General features: G+C 38.9%; 1 protein-coding gene and 1 long non-coding RNA gene across 2 annotated transcripts in view; one reads left to right on the top strand and one right to left on the bottom strand.

Moving 5' to 3' along the window:
• The first annotated feature begins 26 nt into the window (after positions 1-26).
• The window catches only part of PCYT1B (phosphate cytidylyltransferase 1B, choline), a 31,691-nt gene continuing 11,489 nt past the window's right edge, over positions 27-20,228 (top strand). Inside the window, exons 1-5 of the mRNA XM_085302082.1 lie at positions 27-143; positions 12,778-12,877; positions 14,313-14,429; positions 17,482-17,633; positions 18,559-18,637. Coding sequence (XP_085158208.1) covers positions 27-143; positions 12,778-12,877; positions 14,313-14,429; positions 17,482-17,633; positions 18,559-18,637 — 565 coding nt within the window. The remainder of the gene's footprint in view (positions 144-12,777; positions 12,878-14,312; positions 14,430-17,481; positions 17,634-18,558; positions 18,638-20,228) is intronic.
• LOC146597456 (uncharacterized) lies at positions 13,389-14,336 on the bottom strand. Its single transcript, XR_014895503.1, has 2 exons — positions 14,181-14,336; positions 13,389-13,721 (listed from the first exon to the last, which is right to left on the bottom strand). It is a non-coding gene; the product is annotated as an uncharacterized LOC146597456 (long non-coding RNA).

Raw genomic sequence — 20,228 nt, 5'->3', positions numbered from 1 at the left:
GGCGGCGGGAGCGGCTCCGGCTGGCCATGCCAGTGCCCGCCACCGATGCTGAGTCAGACGCAGGTATCCCGAAATCCCTCTCTGATGAGCGGCTCTCGGAGGCCATGGAGGAGCTCGAGCACACGTGCCCCCAGCCCCGCCTGGTGAGTCGCGGCCCGGCCCGGCCCGGCCCGGCCCGGGGCTTCGGGGCCCTGCCGGCTGCGGCTCGCGGCGAGCCGGGCCAAGCCGGCCGCGGGGCGGATAACGGGCCGGGGGTGCGTGTGTGGGAGGTGCGCGGTTGTGGGGTGCCTGGGGAAGGGGGTTGCCGGGGGGGGGGATGCACATAGGGGGCGCGTGTATGTGGGGGCCCGGCGGTGCTCCAGGGCAGGTGGTGTGTGTGACAGCGCACCGGGCAGCCGAAAGGAGAGCGGGGGAATGGCATTTTTCGCCTTCTTTTCTGGCGGTGTAGATTCAGAGTTTACGTTGCCCTTGCTTGTTCTTTGTCGTTTTGCTGACTTCAGGAAATACAGTGACAGCTAAGCAGAATTCCGGGTCCTCTATTTAACCCTCTTCCCCCCCCCAAAAGACCCACTGCCCTCCCCGCAAAACCCCAAATCCCAAACTGAACCAAGGATGTGTCTGAAAAATGATGTACTGAAATTTGCCATATTTTTAAAAGGTTCTCGTGAAATTGCCAGCATGCACTTCCATGATTTCACCTCAGGTAATGGGAAACATGTGACTCAGTAAAGCCATATTACAATAAAAAAGCTGCATGTCTTTAATTATTAATTCAGAGGAACAGTGTATTCAAAGGAGCCGTCTGTACGGGGGATGGCTCGTCCCTGTATCACTCTGTGCCTGCTGCGCTGAACTAGAGCTGTGCACCCCAGAGCTCTCGTTTTCAGTGCCCGAGCTCTGCAGGAGGTTCATCCTGCATCAACCAGGAGCTGCTCTTTCATGACCACCATAAAGCAGTGAGGTGTCTTTGCTGCTCAAACCCTGCTTGAGGTCTATCACATTTGGTGCACCCGCTAATAATAAATCACACTTCTTTCAACTTCAGGTCATAGTGAGGAGTTTCCTTTTAGACTGAGGGTATGTGACTTAAAGTAGAAGAATAAGGAACAGAATCATGCAGGGCTGAGTTTTTCTCTCTGTGTGTGTGTGTGTGTTGTGGGGGAGAGCCAGAAGATTGAGGGTAGAAGTGGTCTTGACATTCTTCTATTAAAGGTGAGATGAGACTCCTCCAGATGGTACAGGCAACTTTACAAGGCTGCTGCATCCTAAGTTAGTGTTCTGAGAACTTTTTTTTTTTTAATGTGCTAATTTAAAGAAAAATTGGAATGTTTGCTTGCTTTTTATTTAAATTCATCTTTTATTATTCCTGCCAAGAATGGTCACTCCTTTCTCTGTCATTGCATGCACCACTGGCAAGGCAGTAGTGATAATAATAATACATATATGCATGCATGCATATAAAAGCAATACCTACAAATGTGGACAATATCATGGTGTGAAAGTGCATGACCAGTGCAACACTTTAGCACTGCAAATTAAATCATTTAACACCAAAATTCAGTCACAGTCCTAGTTAAAACATATTTGAAATCAAACTTCGGTAATTAAATTCAACATTGTAGTTCAGACATACTTCAAGTAGGACAAGAAGTAGCAATTGTTGTTGGAGTTGACCTAAATTAATATTTTCTAACCTAAGTTAATATTTTCTGCTTGTTAGACTTATAATTAAAATTGACTTTAAAGAAAACACTTAACTTTACCTACTAAAAAAGCTCCCAAAGCCTTCCACGAACAAATTATCTCATGTGTTGTTAGCACAGTGTGTTCATAGATGCTAAGATTTCTTTGTCAAAAGCTCAGCTGTAACAACCCTTTTGAATATATTACTCCATGCAGTCTGACACTTTAAAAGATTTTAAAGAAAGAAGTGACAATATGATGCCAGTATTTACAATATCACTTATTCCAGTAGAATTCCTATGGAAATTAAGGTGACAGCTAGTGTACACGAATAAAACAGGAATTCATTATGATGTTTTAGATCTTTGTGAGTATCTGTAAATTAATAATGGACAGCGGAGGCATTCTGAATAAAGACTTACGGAAAATGTGTCCGTATAAAGTGATATTTTATCAGGCAGCAGATCTACCTTACCTTCGGGCAAAAAAAATTGCCTTTCAAATATGATATATTGCACTTAATTAGGGTAAAAGGAATGATACAGACAAGTGTGATTAACCTTTCCTTTACAATGTTATGCCTCAGATGAGAAGAATTTAGAGCCAGTGTCCCATAGAGTTAAATGGAACTCAATAAATGATCTAATAACATGGATTTTTAAGCTCCTGTCAGATCCCTTTTAATGTCTTTAGTACTTTTCTGATCCTGCTCCTATGAAGTCAGCAGGTATAGTAGCGAACTGTAGCGAAGTAGCGAACTCATTCCATTACTATTTAGGAAAGGAGATATCTCAGTTAACTTTTTTCTATTTATTATCCTAGACTATAGTTTTTGTACTTTGGAATTACATAATTGGTGGCAAGTCAAGTTGTGGTATTACAGATGATTTTTAGTGCTGCTCATTGGTTATTTCAAGGCTATAAAATCAATTAATAGAACTTCAATTTCTTAATATAGTCTAATTTTTAAAAAGCTATTTTTAACTAAAAAGGAGCAATAAATAGAACTTTAAAATGATTCCAAGTTTTAGAAGAAGGAAAGGGGGTTATTTGCTTTTCAAGAACAGTTGTCATCATCATCTTTTTCGTTAAAAAGAAATGGTTTATTTAAAGTCTTAAAACTGTGAATATTTTTTAATGGATATCCGTCACCAGATCCTCTGATTTTAGGCTCTGGAGTCTGCTAGTTTGGCAGGAAGTGTCCAATAGGACTAAAGAAAACCCCTGTTCCTTCAATGAGCAGGAAAACAGGGAATCCAGAAGGCAATTCGCAGGTAAGTTTCAATGTGTATTGAAACCTGAGTTTTTTTAGTGTGTAGTACTGCTGTGATATAAGTTGCCATTAATTTTTTTCCCAAGACACTGTTTGGGTTTTCTTAACCAGCTAAAGCTCTAATGAGCATTCATGCTTCAGTCAGTTACTCTGATCCATCCTTTACTAAACCTTTGCCTTCTTTATATTCTCAACTTCCATATACCTGAATGCTAAAAAAAATCGCTTGTGGACTTGCACATGTACGTTAGCCTCAATGCACAATGGAGAAACAAGTCACTTAGAGTCTAAGGCTTTGCCCATAGTGATGATTTTAGCAGTTGTGTAGTCAAGAAAGAGTACAAATGAACAGCATTTCTCCAATCCTGGTTTGTATAGTTTTGTATTTTTCTATTTTTCTATTTCTCATCTAGACCAAAATGCTGAGTTAAGCCACTTCTTAATCTGCTGCTGTCCCATCATTTTTTTTTTAAGTGAGTATTCTTCCTCCTACTTAAACACTAGGAGGTCCATGGTTTGGTTTTCATTGTTTGAAATGGGAATCAACATTGCTGCCAGTTGTATGATGCAATGCATTAAAGATATGGCAGTTGCCCCCAGTTAACTTTCAGTGAGTTGCACACCATGGACAGGTTATGGAGATTGGCCTGGGAATCCCAATGTTATGATTTGATCATTTGGAGCTATTCTAAACAGGCCCATAGGTCAGCCTGGTTTAACTGGATGGCAGAGATACCAAAGGAAGAAGCATGAAAGAGTTAGTACAAAGCCTTGTTAAAGTACTTTCTTTTTCTTTTTTTTCCCTCTTAATTTATTTATGTCTCTTAGGATCAATAGTTTGACTTTAATCCCTCAGGAAATACTACATGGGTAGTTCCAAAGGATAAGTCTGCACTGTTAGAATTACCAATTCTTACTTGGTATTATTTCATACCTGAAATAATAACACACATTTCAGTATACTTCATTCGGGGAAACAATCCAGATAGTGTCTTTAACAAAAAGATGCAATGGCAATTTATAATGACAGTACTGCAAATAAAACAAAAATGAATACACATCGAAACTTACTTGAAAACAATCTTCAAAACCTACTGCCTGATCTCATCTTTCCTTGAGCCATACTGGGAGTTTCTTTTCTTCATGCAATTCCAGAGATTGCTCTCAAGCCTGGATTTACTTATACTGCCTTGTGTTGAGATTCAGAGGCTACGGCTTCTTACAATTCAGTTGGAATCAGGCAGCAAATATCTTGGGGTTGCTGGCTTTATAATAAATTGGAGAATGAGCCTCAGGAGCTTTGATGATCACAGCCCTCATGTCATTTTAGGTGTCAGCTGCTTTAGCCATTTCATTTATTGTATCAACTTTTTACAAGAAATGTCTGTCTATAAATATGTTTTCTCAAACTATTCAAGTACATTTGGAAAAAACTTTTTTTTTTTTTTTAATTAAAAAGTAGAGGAGAAAGTTTCAGTACTTTCACTCACTGGAGCTGTAGTAATGGTTTAAGGTGGCACAAGACTGCCTCTAGAAACAGTTTTGCTATTGCTGCTGTTAAGCAATGAAATGTTCTGCCTCTAGAGACAGTTTCCCTACTGCTACTGTTAAGTAATGAAATGTTGAATGTGACATTTAAAGTAACTACAAGAAATGTGTACAGGCCTTGGCTTTTTATAATTTCATCCCTGGATACCTTACTCCTTCCTTATTTGCAAACAGTGTTTTGAGAGGATCTGGTATGTCCTGTAGAATTATTTCAAATATTCTACTTCCATGAGCTTCTAGATAGCTTGGTATTTATTTTTCATAGATCACTAAAAGAGATGTGCCATTTTAACCAGGGGAGCTAAACCCAGATTTAGGGGACTTTCTTGTGGTTACAAAGTATCTCATGCTGCTTTTTCTCTCTAACATGATGTTATGACTTAGGGGAGGGGGTCTGCCACCAGTTTACCTCAAATAGGAACTAAGCACAGGCATGCATGTAAAAGGCTTTACATTTGAGGAACSCAAAATAACTTTATTTGATTAAATTTTATTTTGGTCCAAACAAGCTTGGTCTCTGCTCTGGCTTAATTTTAGTTTTCATAAATGTTGGCTACTGCATAAAAGTACAAATTCATAAAAACATGCCCAGGGAGTCTTGCATTTGTGCATATGTAGTATTCTTCACCACACTTWAAAAAAAAAACAAACAAAAAACATTTTGCTGTAGACACCAGCAAAATTTAATCTGTGATTTGCCTCCGCTATATCAATTAATGTACAATTGGTATGCATTCTGAAATGCCACAATCTAAGCAAAAAATATGCTGCAATACGTATTGGTCAGGTATACAGGAAATATGTTTGCAAGATTCACAAATAAGACATAAAAACAAGGAACAAATGTTACATTCTCTATATTGTATTCCTTGCTTGCAAACACATATCCGCAGTGCTTTTTTAGATGCAGCCTTGTTAGGAGAATGTTATCTAGTTCTTAAACTGTGCTGTTGTAGTTATTATGAAGGTTTGTGTAGATCTTTAAAAAAATATTGAATACTATTGTAATTAGATTCCCTTTCTCTCCCAAAACATATCTAACATACCTAGAATGAAACATACCTAGATAGAAACCCAAAACATACATGCATGTGAAGCAGAAGAAGTACAGAATTAGGAGCCAAATAGTAACTACACAGGCAAAGAGTACATGCAGTGTATGATCACACATCTAGGATCATACACAAATACTCAATGCAGCTGGGATCATCCATCACAAYATGTGCTTATACCTTCCTTTCCAAGTAATCTGCTTTCATTGTTACATACATATTAGAATAAGGATATAAAGTGAAAAAGCTGTTGTGAAAGGCAGTGGATGAATCAGAGATTCTTTGCAGAAGCAGCCCAATGCACTTCCTATGGGAAGATAGTTCTTCCCAGGATGCTTCTGTGCTCCAGCTGGGAGGTCTGCAAATAATACATGCTTCATGTGCTGGGAAAAAACCCAACTTTTTCTTGCTTCAGCATAGCTGTATTTTGAGTAATGGTTTATAAAAAAGAATGCTATCATACATGTGACACAAGATGATTGATACTTAATAAGTATTTTTATGTAGAAGCATAAGTAGAGATTGAATATTGGGCCAAATCCATCATTTCTCTTAGCTGTAACTCTGTTTTYGGTAGATTAACCTTTGCCTGCATTAAATTTGATGTTAGCCCCATGTAAGCATATGTTAGGTATATATGCCTATGTACAAATAAAAAGAAATAAGTAATAGAAATCMAAAAACATGAATTATCTCCAATTTATGGATTGATAAATGAAACACAGAGTTGCATCAGAACAGTAGTCCCACATTTTTGGTCCGCTGACCACTGTCAACCCTCAGCATTTATCATGGCTCAGCAAACACCTGCCATTCAGCTTTTAATTCCAAATGCACTAAGGACAGTATAGTTCTGCAGACTGGTTGCAATGTCCTCTTTCTGTAATTGCATCTGCAGACTACAGTTGGGAACGAGTGCCTCAGTGAGGGAGCCACATACTCCTTTATGCTGAAATATTACAGATTCCTTCTGAATGCTGAGACATCTGACAGCTGGGCTAAATCTCTAGCAAGGAGAACAGTAAGAAGTAGGCTCACAGACAGCACACTACCTTAGCTTTGGTTTGTTCTTTAAATGAGTCATACCCAGGTGCTCCTCACAGCTGCGCCAATAAAGCAAGGTCGGAAGTGTCCATTGCAGAAATCACATTTCTTTTCCAGTTTATATTCATGTAGATTGAGATGCATTATCAGGAGTTCTTTCACTTGAACTCTGCTTGACTGGTGGCTCATCCCACTTCTATCATGGATTTTATTTTYTACATAATGTGTTTCAGTTTAGTCAAAAATTATGGCTGTCAGGCAGGAATCTTGTCATGAAATTCTGTAGCCTTTTGCAAAGATTAGAATAGATTACATAATAGTTGTTCTAATTTCATAATTTGTGAATCTGTAAATACATACATCACTATGCTCCTTCGGAAGGCAGTGAAAACTGTTTTCCTATTATTACACCTTAAATTTGCAATTGTATCTTGCATTTAATAATTACTACCTTAACAGTAATGGCAAGCAAAGTCTATTTGATTGAAGATGAAGTCCAGAAAAAAGCAACTGAGAATAAGGCAATTTGGAATGTTTGCAAACAGATTTTTTTTTTTGAAGTTGTTTTTCTTATTTTGCACTATTTTTTTGTTCATATCCACCTCCCAGAGTCAGCAGAAGTGTGCGAGAACATGCTGAGTTCCCTTTTGATTCATTCATTAGAATTGGAACTGTTTATTGTTTGTGAAAACTTTACCTTGAGCCACTCAGCAAAAACCTTCAGTTATAACTTATTTGCTCATAAATTTGCCCATTTAGATCATGGTTAATAGTGCTAATATATTAGACAACATAATTTTCATTTTTTACAGTGTTCACTCTTCCGAGAGAAGACTTAGGTAGTCTTTAACATATTCTTTGCACTTGCAAAGGGTATTCATACTTCAAAAACTCAGCACGTATTTTTAGTTCCTTCTAAAGATTTTTGGTAGTGATTTACTCTTAAGAAATGCTCCTAAACTGATATCAGCGTTTCCTGCTCTGTAATTRTTGTTTGTCAACATCAGGACCAGTTTCCTAAAGTATGTTTTCCTCATTTGAGTAGATCATATCCATGTGATTTGTTCCAGTGAAATCAGTTATCTATTTCAAAGACTCCCTCTGAGATAAAAGGAGATTACAGCATCATACTTCCCACTAAATTTGCATCACAGTTTTATTATTTTGTAAGCACAGGCCAACTCTGTGCTATAAAGTTTTGCCTGTGTACCTGTACTGGTTCAAGATCTACAGTTTTCTTAGACCTTTGTTGATGACAATATCRTAGGTGCAAATACAGCTATACCATGAACAATATTTTTGCCTGTTGTAGTTATGTGCTGAAGGAGGTACTGTAGCTGTGCTGTTGTGTCTTTTTTTTAAAAAGAAAAAAAAAAAGTGTAGCTCCTTCCATTAACATATGTTGCATACAATTACTCTGCAGGCWGAGTTATAATGGCAGATACCCTATAACATAGATGTCTCTATATTTTCCTATTATTTTAAGAAATATTTCTATCTATCTTCCTTGCTGCTGGGTAAAAACCCATACAGAAGACAAAAAATAAAATAACTAATCRTCCCTGTTGCAGACTTTAAAGACTCTGAAAAAAGAGGTGGTATGGAGTGCTCATTTTGGCATGTTATTTCAATGATAGGACTCCTGTTCCTCTACTACTTTCCTTTAATTACATAGGAAACCTAGGCTCCTAAACTTTATCTGCTGAATTTCAGTTAAGTTAAATGTATGCTAGCCTACAAAGAGCGATAATAAAAAGGCAACATTAAGATACACCCCAAAATAAACTACTACTACTAGYTGTCATGTAGGATATCTCTGTAAAATATCCTGGCCAGAGAGCCAGCTCAGCTGGGGAATGCTGTCTGCCACATAGTACTCCCCTCTGTGGGTTAAAGTAAATATAGTTGGGGGTTACGAAGAAATTACCAGGKGCAAATAAAGCTCTGAGTCATTTTCTGGGAAAGCCCACTTTTCCTGCCTTCCCATCTTCTAATTTAGTAAAGTTTATTAAAATTGGTTGTTATTTATTTTTGGAGCTTGTGAGAATGCCGGTAAGACATTATTTAAACTTGTCACAGAACAAATCACTTGTGATGATGTAAGTATTATTTGATATGTGATTTTTGCCTACAAGGTTCATCTTCAGTTTTAGGACATSAATTTAATTACATTTGAATCCAGTGTCCTCTTTTTCTCCAGGAAACAGAACTTGCATTGTAAGACCTTTGCAGAGTTTGATAACATGTTTGGAAGTAAATATTACAAAAGAGTGTTAATTGTACAATAACTGTTCCATTTATGACATGTAATTGTCCTTCTCTAAATACCACATAAAATGTATTAATGTATATCAACATAATATTTAGACTGCTTAAATGAAAGTAAAGTCTCCCTGCTCATATGAGGTATTAGGSGCTTATGTCATGAAAAATAACTCCAAAGTGTAAACACCATATGAGTAATTTTCTATCCATATCTATCAAAACTCTAGATATTAGAAAAGTATCAGTATGAACACTATGTAACCACCTTGCAGTTACAGAGAAGGGCAGCAAAAATAAAGATGTGGAGTGGCTTCCATACGAGGAAAAAATAAACATGGAAACTCTTCAGCCTGGAAAAAATGACTTGAGAGGAGAAAAGAGAGAGCACTGTGGAATCAAGAGGGGCAGGGAAAAGGTGAATATGGATGAATTTCTTGAAGCTTCCCATACAAGAATTAGAGAATATCAAATAATACAAGGAAGAGACAGATTCAGAACAAGAAAAATGAAATAATTTTTCATTCAACTTGCACTTAAGCTATAGAATACTTTGCTACAGGATGCTGTAGATCATAGAAGCCTATCATGGCCCCARAACAAGGCTAATTGGACTTCCTTGACTAATCACAAAATGTAAAYGCCTAGAAAATAAGAAGGCACAGATGAAGGCAAAAATCTGTCAGATCAAGACAGAAATACACTTGCACAAAGTCTTTGTCTAACCATCTGACTACCGGCAAAACTATAGCAAACTCCTATAAGTATTTTAATGGATTGATCAAAATGAAAGAGCTGCTTTATAAATTATTTACTCTCTTCTCCCAATCCTAGTTATTGCTGACAAGAACCTGGAAAGAATACAAGTAATCATGTACAAATTGAAAGAGCTTTGATAGATTATTTCTGTTTTTTAATCATTTCTTGAAATATTTTCTTATGCTTTTTATAGGAACCAAATATTCTTATAATATTTTACTCATGTTTTTGTTAAGCTCAGCTACATTTTTCCTAGGCTAGATCAAATGAAGTAGTCTTGGATACTAATTGGGAGCTATCACGATATTTCACTTGATCTGTCAACACACCATATTTATGTATTTCTGTATGTAGTTTCTCTTCACCAGAATATTCCTTACTTTAGTCTATTGTGTTAATTATCTTTAATATCCAATGACTGAGAGGTCACAAGGTAATGGAAATATTGACATGTCTGGTTGTAAGCCCTAGGTCGTAAAGTGAGTTTTAATGTTGAATGATTACAAAAACTGGACTGATGGGAAGCTAATAGAGGTTGTTCTCCATTTAGCAGAGACTGAAAGAAMAGTCTTGGTGTTGCAAAGGCGTTTACATGGATTAAGAGCACTACTGTGTTTGCCTGGGGAAAAAAAATATCTTGCTGCAAACTGGGCCTATTTTCTTCGAATAATCTCCAAGGAAACAGCCTCTCCAAGCTAGGATCTGATTACTAGTTGCAGGCCTCAGACCATAGCCATTATTGTTTTAACATTTCTGCCTTCCTCTTTATCCCAGCATGAACTAAGCTGTATGGGCTGTTGTGTAACTTGACCTTGGWTGGAGATAAAAAGACAGGTTAGCACTCAGCGATCACAAAGACAGAAGTGAAAAGACAGTGTTTAGAAAATAAAGAAAGGAGCTCATGCTGTATGATTAGGTGTAATATTCTACGCTGTGCTATGTGGGTGGCCAGTTGAACAGTTCCCTTTCCTGAAACCCAAACAGAAACTTGGAGTTTGTCATAGTTTCTCCATTTTTAAATTCATCCTAAGAAAGGTAGAAGGAAAAAAAAATATATTTTAAGAGCTTTTGGAAAGCAAAATAAATAGTAAATCCCAAAGCAGTAGGAGCTGCAAATGAATCTTAGAGTGCAGTTTATACCTTTGCTGCAACATCAGGTCAAGAAAATGAAGGGACCTATCACTGTCTATACCTTAAACCTATCAATTGTGGTGTTTGCCAATGTGAATGCTTTGCAGACAGGTGCAAAAGATATTATGAAGTGATTACATTAACAAGTGTARAAGAAACCAGAGTGGCAAGTAATATTTTGCTAGAGGAAAAAACATGGATTTGTCTTGTGTGAAGCTATGCAATCTGTTTACAGCCATGCACCACTCCAAAATAGGTCCTCCTTTGGAGGACCTTTTCACATGATTGAATYGCAGGCATCCAAGACTGCTTTGGAACAAAGATCCTTCCTTATGCCATCCAAGAGACCTGGATGCAAGTCCCTAACTTATGAGGTTTGAATAGCCCCCTCAGAGCTATTTGTGACATTCATCAGTGGCTTGCTGTCTGACCGAGATTCCCCAGGGATATAGCCTGCATCTGGTATTATTCATTAACATGTGGATGCTGAATAGAAATTATATGTCTTAAATTCATAGACAGTATCAAGCTGATAGAGGTCCAAGGAAGAATGAGGACAGAAGTAGAATTCAAAGAGATGTTGAGAAAATGGAGAAGCAGAAAGAATGCAATTCACTAAGGACAAAAATCAGAGAGAACAATCAGCTGCACATATAGAGATGGGAAATTAGAGAGCTACAGTTCCATACAAAAGAACTGGGAACTGGGTGGCACAGCTGAAAACAACTCAATGAAGGCAATAAACAAGCCAATGTAAGACCTTGCGTGGAGTGTCTTTGGGTTAATGTGTCTCAGGGATGCTAAAAAGTAAGTGGTCATTGATTAAGTATTCAGCATCTAAAAACTGGAAGAAGTGTAAGTGAAAAGGAAGAGATATTTTGTTATGATCAACCACAAGTGCTCAGGCTGATGATAACTGTGCATGGCACAAATAGTCACCGTCAAAACCACTGGTGCCAAGGTCATGAGGTCACAGGTAAATCACAGTGGAGGCAAAGTGAGGGATACACTTCCTTTGGATGGTATTAGCCACCATCTCATTCAGAAAAACAAAACAAAACAAAAACCRGCTAATGCTAGTTTGCTGCTTCTGTGATTCCATAGAAAATTTCAAGCAAAGCACAGTAGAAACATGTTTTCTTTGTATCAGACCATATGGCAGACAAAAAATACCTAAGGTTTTTATTGCTGATAACTTCCCACATAAGCATGAGCAGAAAATGTAATTTCTGTGATCAGAAGATTTCCTGGCACATAATACTATGTCATTATTCACACATCCTCACTTTCTCTCCTATATCTTTAGGATATAAGCTCTTCAGAACAAGGACTCTCATGGTGCTCTGATCACAATTAGAGGCTTTTAGTGTTACAACAGTACATGTCAGAGTAGAGAGAGGAATTGCAGTTGACTAGGCTGTAGTTATGTGGGGCATCTGGCTGCAGTCTTGTCTTTATTTTGAATAGCTCCTCAAAATTATCCAGGTTCTGATCTGACTAAAAACACAACAATACGTCTTCTAGTCACTAGKCATCGGTATTGATGTTTTACCAATGGGAGGAACGGGTGCTTGTTATGAGATGTCCAATTTGCAGCATTCCAAATCCTAATTAGGTTTTCCAGTTATTTTTATACTTAGCAGAATACACTTCATATCTGGGGCCTTTGGCCTCATTGAGATCCAAACCAAGGATTAAGCAGCTTGGGTCTATAGCCATCCAAGCTGACTTCTCCCTTCAAATAGAACAGTTATTTACCTGCACCCATCTCAGAAATGCTTGAGCTTCTCAACAGAGACTAAGAATTACTTTGCATGTGTTTAGGAGGCCTTATTTTCCTCATCATTTTGCCTTYTGTGAATTGCACATGCTCAGGCATGACCAGAAAGCAAAAATCCAAAGGAAGAAAACAGCATTAAGCCTGGTTAGAGCATCTTGCCACAATTAAATGGTTCTGTTTAAACTACCTGGTGGAAAAACAAATTGAGTTTGTGTTTTTTTCTTCTCCCTGCTCCCCCCTTCCAGACTCTGACAGCACCTGCTCCATTTGCGGATGAAACAAGCTGTCAGTGCCAAGCGCCCCATGAGAAGCTAACTATTGCACAGGCCCGCCTGGGAACACCAGGTAGGTGTGGAGAGCCCCTTCAGCAGAGCCACACGCAGCTCCCGAGTCCCTTACAAACTTGTATCAGTGCTGGCTTGTGCCTTTCATTCAGAAGCTGATGTCTGGTGCTATTAGATACTGGGGAAGAAAGAGGTACGATTCTCTTTTGTTAGAGAAACAACAAGAGAAAATGTTTCAAGTTAGAGTTTAAAGTTCTTATGGACGTTTGCACACTTGTGGAAAGGAAAGCTTCCTCACCCATTCCAGGCAGCCTGAAAATCATATTTTGTAAGAGCTACCTCTTAAATTCTCTTCACAAACTGCCTTTGTATGCTAGAAAATTTCTCCCTTCACTCAACTGCTTGTTGACCATATCAAACCACAGGTGATTTTAAAGGCCATTCACCCTTTGCAAAGGATGCCTGATTTCTGAACTCTTATCTTGACATTTTTTCCAAACCTACCTCTGTCATTGGGCTGGGGAGACAAAATGATTTCACAGAAAGGCCCAAATATAGTTGAGCCTAATCTCTAAGAGACTCTTTATTAAAAAAAANAAAAAAAAAAAAAAAAAAAAAGCTTCATATACTTATTTTGCAAATTTAAAATAAGCTTTTAAAATATAGCCATTTTATAGAGATAAGACCCAGTTTTCTAGTCAGCTTTGCAATGAACATTTTCTCCATATTTCTGTGGACCACGGATGKCATGATAGCCAAGACTTCTCGCTGTAGCACAGAAGCACAGTTGACGGAGGTTGGAGCTCTGTTGCTGTCATCTCTGATGGCCTTTTGCTTGGAGGTGACTTCTCTGTGGCACAGCTGTCAGGCCTGTTATTTGGTGAAGCAGCTCCTTCCGCAGTGGCCTGATAGAAAAGATGTCGTACAGAAAGAAAGAATTKTAAGTGTAACAGCAGGACAGTGAGAGTAATAAATGATAGGATCATTAAAGAGAAGAGTTTGTGGGAAGTGTGAAAAATGGGAAATGAAAGGTTTATGTGGAAAAGATAAGCAATGCTTTTTTACAGTGGCAAGCTGTGGGAAAAAGAAAGCCACAGAGCAGAGAGGAGGAAAAGGGAGAGGGGTAAAGAAAGCAAGGAACAAATTCCAAAAAGATCTAGAAGGCAGGACTGACTAGAAAGTCAGAGAGAGGAAAAAATAAGACATATGGCAGAACTCTGAATGAGACAGTAGGATAACATTTTTTCTAAATTAGAATGCAAGGATGATGGATGATAATAAATAGGCTGAGTCTGGGAGAAAACAGCAATAAGTACAGAGAGGAACAAGTAATGAGCAGAATAAAGCACTGCAAGTTCACTTACATTGTATTTTGAAAATCTGAATTGGGAAAAAACTCCACAACCATCTTATCTGGGAATAAAAACCCGTCCAGCAGAATTACGTGCAGCTTTTGGGGGGTCTGGAAAATCACTGTTGTGTTTCTTTCTCCGCAGTTGACAGACCTGTCAGAGTGTATGCAGATGGGATATTTGACCTCTTCCATTCTGGCCATGCTAGAGCTCTTATGCAAGCCAAAACTCTGTTTCCAAATAGCTACTTATTAGTAGGAGGTAAGATCAGAGTTATTTATTGCACTGGATTTTTGCTTCTGTGCTTCAGCAGCAGAGAGCGATTGCTGTGCTCTTACCCCCAGCTGTTTACACACTATGACTCTGAGTGCTTCTTTCTCTCTGCGGGCTTTCTGTAGGCTATTTGCCTTGAATTACATCTTACAATCGCATCAATTAAAGTAAAAGTCAAATTCTGCCCTCAGCAGCACAGGTACAATTCTCATTCTAGTTTAAGCAGGTGCCTGCATGACTCTGAGCTTAGAATAGCTCCATATGAATAATTTACCTTTCCATTTTTTCCTCAAAATTGTTCAGAGATGGAGATGAGTGAATGAGATCAACCACTCATTTATTCCTGGCTCCTCAGTCCCTACACTGCCAGCCAGACACAGCCCACTTTCCCTGGCAGCCAGGTCAGTACCAATGTGCAGGCCCAGCCTTCAGCATCAACAAGGAAGCCAGCTCTGATTAGAGACTCAAACATAGGTCAAGGTTTGAATATGTTTTTCAGTTTGCAAGTATTGCTAAGTATGTTACTCTTCTTTTCAGTTTATTCCATGAATATCTTCTATTTTGCTGTACAGCTTACTAACAGATGTTCAGCAGTTGGTATATGCCAGACAAGTCACCTGAGAGTGTCTGAGTTTCCTGCCTAGCTGGCTATGCAAGCACTGCTTTCATGAGGCCTCATAAATATGCATTTGAGTTGCAGTTTGCCTGTGCCTTTGGGTTTGAGATATGCCTCTCATTAACATTTCACAGCAAAACTCTGCTGCTCAAATGCTTACAAAAATGATGGTAAAGAGGCTGCTGTGAGTGCAATGTTCAGACACTTTGAGATGCATTATTTTGTATCTTTGTCCTGCATCAGTTAAAAAAAGGGGGGATGGGGGTGGAAGTAAGACAACATACAGGAAAAGCAAAATCTCCTTCTTATAAATACAATCTTTAGTTTTGCCCTGAAATTATTGAATTATGCTAATTCAAGTGGAGCTTCCTGGGAGCGAAAGGGGGACACAATCCTTTGTTATTAAAGAAACATTTAGGACTCTGTATTATTTTCCTATTGAGCCAGATAGCTTGCAGAAGAAGCAAGGGGGGTGCAAGAGTGTGAGGTTTAAAAGATGAAAGTTATGGAGGTTTTCTTTTTCTTTTTAAAGGTGTGGGGGGTAGTTTTTACAGATCAGGGAAGGAGCTCTGGGGCAAAAGCCTGACTCTTTTGAAATTCATGATATAGCTGTTTTCCCCCTTATTTTCTGAGTGAAAGGACAAAGCAGCCAGCACTCATCAGCACCTTTTGCCAGCAATATTCTGTGCATGTATAGCAAATGGGCACTTCTCCACACCCACATACAATTTGTGCTGCAAAAGAACTGCTGTCATATGCTTTTGTGGGTGCATCTCCCCCCCAACCCCTTCTATTTCTTGTTTTAAAGAACATCATTTGGAGCTAAGATTTTTTTTTAAAATAGATGTTTGTATCTTTCCAAATCAGTCATTAGACAGAACCAAAAGGAAATATAGACACATTGTGTATTTGCACTGTGCGTGAATGAACAGTAATCAAAAATGAAATGAAAGTTTTCTACAGAATTTGAGCAAAAATTATTATTTTCTGATAATTCTGGTAGACCTTTTCTTCTAGCAGAGCTCAACTTTAAGGCGACATAGAGATTTTAAGTAAATATAAATACCCCTCAGAAGGGATTTTTCTCCTGAAAATGGCTTTGATCTCCATTAAATTTCTTGTCAGCAGGCATCAAAGTGACTTACTAGGATGAGAGTAGCATTTCTCCAGCTGAAGTATATGTGTATATTAATACGTGGCTTTGAATTTTGTACAAACTCCAGGGCTAACTAAGCCTTCCTACATTTTTACCTGCTTTAAAGATCTTAAATGACCATCACAGAAAGAACATCCATTTTAGGTCTCAAAAAGACTACCTTTTCACCAGAGCCCTTCCTGATAGGATGATATTTTCAAATTAGAAAGCAGCATCGGCTATGGGGCTGCTATCATACTTCCCTGCAGCACTAATAATGTTGGATTTACAATTTGTCCAGTACATTTACTGTTTGTCCAGGTGTCATTCCCAAGTGAGATCCAAAGGCACACACAGGCTTGACCTGTGATGAAGGACAATCACAGTCAACCCAGCTATAAAGGGTGTTGAATTTTTCTATGTGGGGAAGTGAAGGATGATTGTAGCTATAATATTGGACAGAGTTACAGTCAAGGGGACAGGCCACTGTGCTTTATGGAATGTTATATAGGGAGAAGGATAGTAGCCAACTTTATAGTCCCTCAAAAGTGTGGGCAATACTCCCCGTCATTTTAAAAGCAGTATGACAAAACGTTGTCACATCCAGAGTTAGAGGTGCAGGATTTCTGGACTTCCACTAGAGCATATGGCTTCTCCTAGTCCTTTTCCTTGGGTTTCCTTCTGTGATTTCCTCTTTGATTGTGGAATAAGCCTTACTCGTCTTTCCATGAAATCTGCTGAACTCAGGTTGCCCAGAGAAGTTGTGGAGTCTCTACGCTTGGAGATGCTCAAAACCCAACTGGACACAGCCCACAGCCCATAACAGCTGCTCTAGCTGACCCTTTTCTGAGCAGGGGGTTGGACTAGATGATCTCTAGAGCTGCCTTCACACCTCAGCCATTCTGTGATACATGAAGTTTGTGAGCACTTTTTGATTGCTGACAGGTCACTTCTCTATTTGTTTTTGAAACACTCTCCCTCACTCCTAAAATCTCACAGCCCATCAAATCTCCACTTAGAGTAGGATTCAATTTCCTTAATATATGTGTGTGATACCATTTGAGATGTCCTGTGGTATCTCACTTGAGCTCTGGCTGCAGCTTCAGAAAGCAGGGGAGTCTCTCTTAGGTCTAGGATTGTATCTGCTGACCCTGTGCAGATCTTTCAGATGCCCTAGAGCACCCCCAAATGGCACTAGGTACTTAATAGAATTGTCAAGAATTTATTAACTGTTGATCATGCTAATTGTACTAGATATAGAGCCATCTTGTGACACTTCCCTATTTTAGTTTGCAGTGATGATTTAACTCATAAATTCAAAGGCTTCACTGTGATGAATGAAACTGAGCGATATGAAGCCCTCAGACACTGTCGCTATGTAGATGAGGTCATCAGAGATGCACCCTGGACACTGACACCAGAGTTCCTTGAAAAACATAAGGTACATTGCTCTCCTGATCCTTTGCCTTCCCTCTGTAGACTGATGGTTGAGAATAAACAGAAAGTATGTATGTGAAATTCTATTAGCTGGAGTAAATTACTTGGTTCAGTTAATTCCAGCCACAGAAATTAGGTGTATTGCATTGCTTGCTTGAGTTTTTGTCAAAAGATGTTCTATTTTTCTTGCTTTTTTTCCTCAGTATGCTGGCATGATTTCTGTAGTGGATTTTTTGAATGGTAAAATAACACAGATAAATTATCCATAAATTGCAAGCACAAGTAGGAAGCTGATGAACCAGGAACACTATAATGTAATGATTGAAGTCCTGGATTAAAGGCACATTTCTTGTTAATTTCAATAGATGCAATAACGGGCCCAGAAGTTCGTAAAAATGGCAGCAGCTGAAATGTGTGTAACTGCTCTTACATACTATTGGCTATCTTACAATATATAACAATCTTAATATATACAATCTACAATAAACTAGAATTTATTTTAGTGTTCATATCACTGTGTGATGAATGTACAGCAAGTCAGTTGCTAGGTACAGTTGTATATGTACACAGATCTAAGGAGGCAGAATCAATAATCCTGCCTCTACAATTTTTAAAGTTGGGTCTTTGTCACTTGACTTAAGAACACTTCCAGTAGCAATAAAAGCAGAAACAAGTGTTATAGATTTTCTATAGAATATCACCCAGAGATAGACAGAGCATTGTGTTAACGTCAATGTTTCTGGACATGTGCTTTCTATTCCTTCAAACTGACTGTGGAGCATAGTGGTTGTAGGCCTAAATCAGGTGCAGTATTTTAGGATGAGAATGCAAAAGCAGGTCAGCTGCAGTCAAGGTAGGATCCTCCAAAGCAACCCCCACTGAACCAGAATTTAGTGATGGTGGTATGTTACTCTTCTGTTCACTTGCAGATTGACTTTGTAGCCCATGATGATATCCCATACTCCTCTGCTGGCTCAGATGATGTATACAAACATATAAAAGAGGCAGGTAAGGGCAGTTTTACATTTCAACACCTTGAATTCTTGTTATTGGCTTGTGATCACAACTGCTGGGAGAGAAGCGATAGAAATGATGTCACATTCTCTACCCTTATGGTAGTTATCGCTGACTACAGCAGAAAGGTTCTCTTTGTAAAACCACAAAGAATATCCTTAGCTAAATTCCTACCATAACCTCAATAAAACCATTCAAATATGTCATGAAAGAGTCTCTTCTTGCTTTTTTAGCAACATCAGGGTGTTCCACCAACAGGTCTGGACCAATGAAATTGAGTTCAGTACCCCCAGCAAACTTTAGTAGTTTATTGGTAACCGCAGACTGACTGCTCCTTGAACACGCAGCAGTTCTCTGTGGGGGAAAGCACACAGACAGCCTTCAGGAGTCATCAGGATCCACTTCTGGTTTACACTGAGGCTGCTTTTTACCACGCTGGCAGAGGATTTAAGTCAGTAAAAGAGAAATCAATGTGTCACAACTGTTTAGCTGTTTGGTTCGTTACCAAATTACACTGAACATGAACGTGCTGAAGTTGTCAGGCAGCTGTCTCACTTCCATTCATGGATGCTGAATTAAAACCAAAGAACAACTTAAGCTATTGTTTGCCAGAAGCAGCTATTCTAACACAGTGAACACTGCAGGAGGAGGAAGAGATCAAACCTTTCTTCCTCTGCTCCTTGGAGGGGCTGCTTTGAACATTACAGAGTCTATCTTCTTCCTGGTCTATGTAAATGTACATCTTAAAAAAAATGCAGGGAAAATCTGCCTGATAGTAATCTGTAGCATGAAGTGACATTCTCAAACTGCACAGTGACAGCTGTAGGTCAGATATTGACCTGAGCTAGAAGAATAAGCTTTTTACAGTAGTATTTGTTAATCTTTTTCCACTTGCAAACCTCACTGTGGGACCAGACTCACAACATTCCTTTGGGCACCACTCTTCTACAGTTTCAGAGCCAGAGAGAACGTACTTTCCTAGGCAATGGAACAAACATACCTCTGGTAAGGATGGGTCACTGAGGGACATACAGAATACGTGCTGGCAGGGAGCTATTTTGCCTTACTTCTGTAAGGTGCTGGATACACAGTACAGCCCAACAGCCACCCTGATGTCGCTGTATCATTATCAGACCAAGTTGGAGAGTGCCCAGAGCTGGCATATCCTYCTCTGCTGTTTTTAGGCACAGGTACACCATGCATGCATCCTGACAAGAAATTCAAACTTTTTCTTTCTTGCAGTCAGACAAACTTGGTTGCCTTTAAAAGCAGGGGTTAGTAGGATAAAGGCTTGCTGCATTTCTAGCACATTTCAGACCGGATACTATAAATCATAAACTCAGTGCTCTCTTTTGCAGATGCTTTTGGTTGAAAATGGAAGAGGGTACAAACAAGCAGTTTTCACATTTTTAAGCAACAATTACCCCCAGCTGGAATCAGTGCTGCATCTGCAGTTTCTCAGATTCCCTACTCATCTGCTCTCTATAGCTAGACTTCTTTTAAACTGGAATTTCAGTTTCACCCTTTGATAAGTTTAATAATAAGCTGGTTTTTTGCGGGAAGAAGGAACGGCATGCTGTCCCTG

This window comes from Rhea americana, unplaced genomic scaffold (genome assembly GCF_003343005.1).
Source record: "Rhea americana isolate MKP2758 unplaced genomic scaffold, rheAme1 scaffold_184, whole genome shotgun sequence".
Classification (NCBI taxonomy): Eukaryota; Metazoa; Chordata; class Aves; order Rheiformes; family Rheidae; genus Rhea; species Rhea americana.
This window is presented reverse-complemented; position numbering and strand designations above follow the sequence as displayed.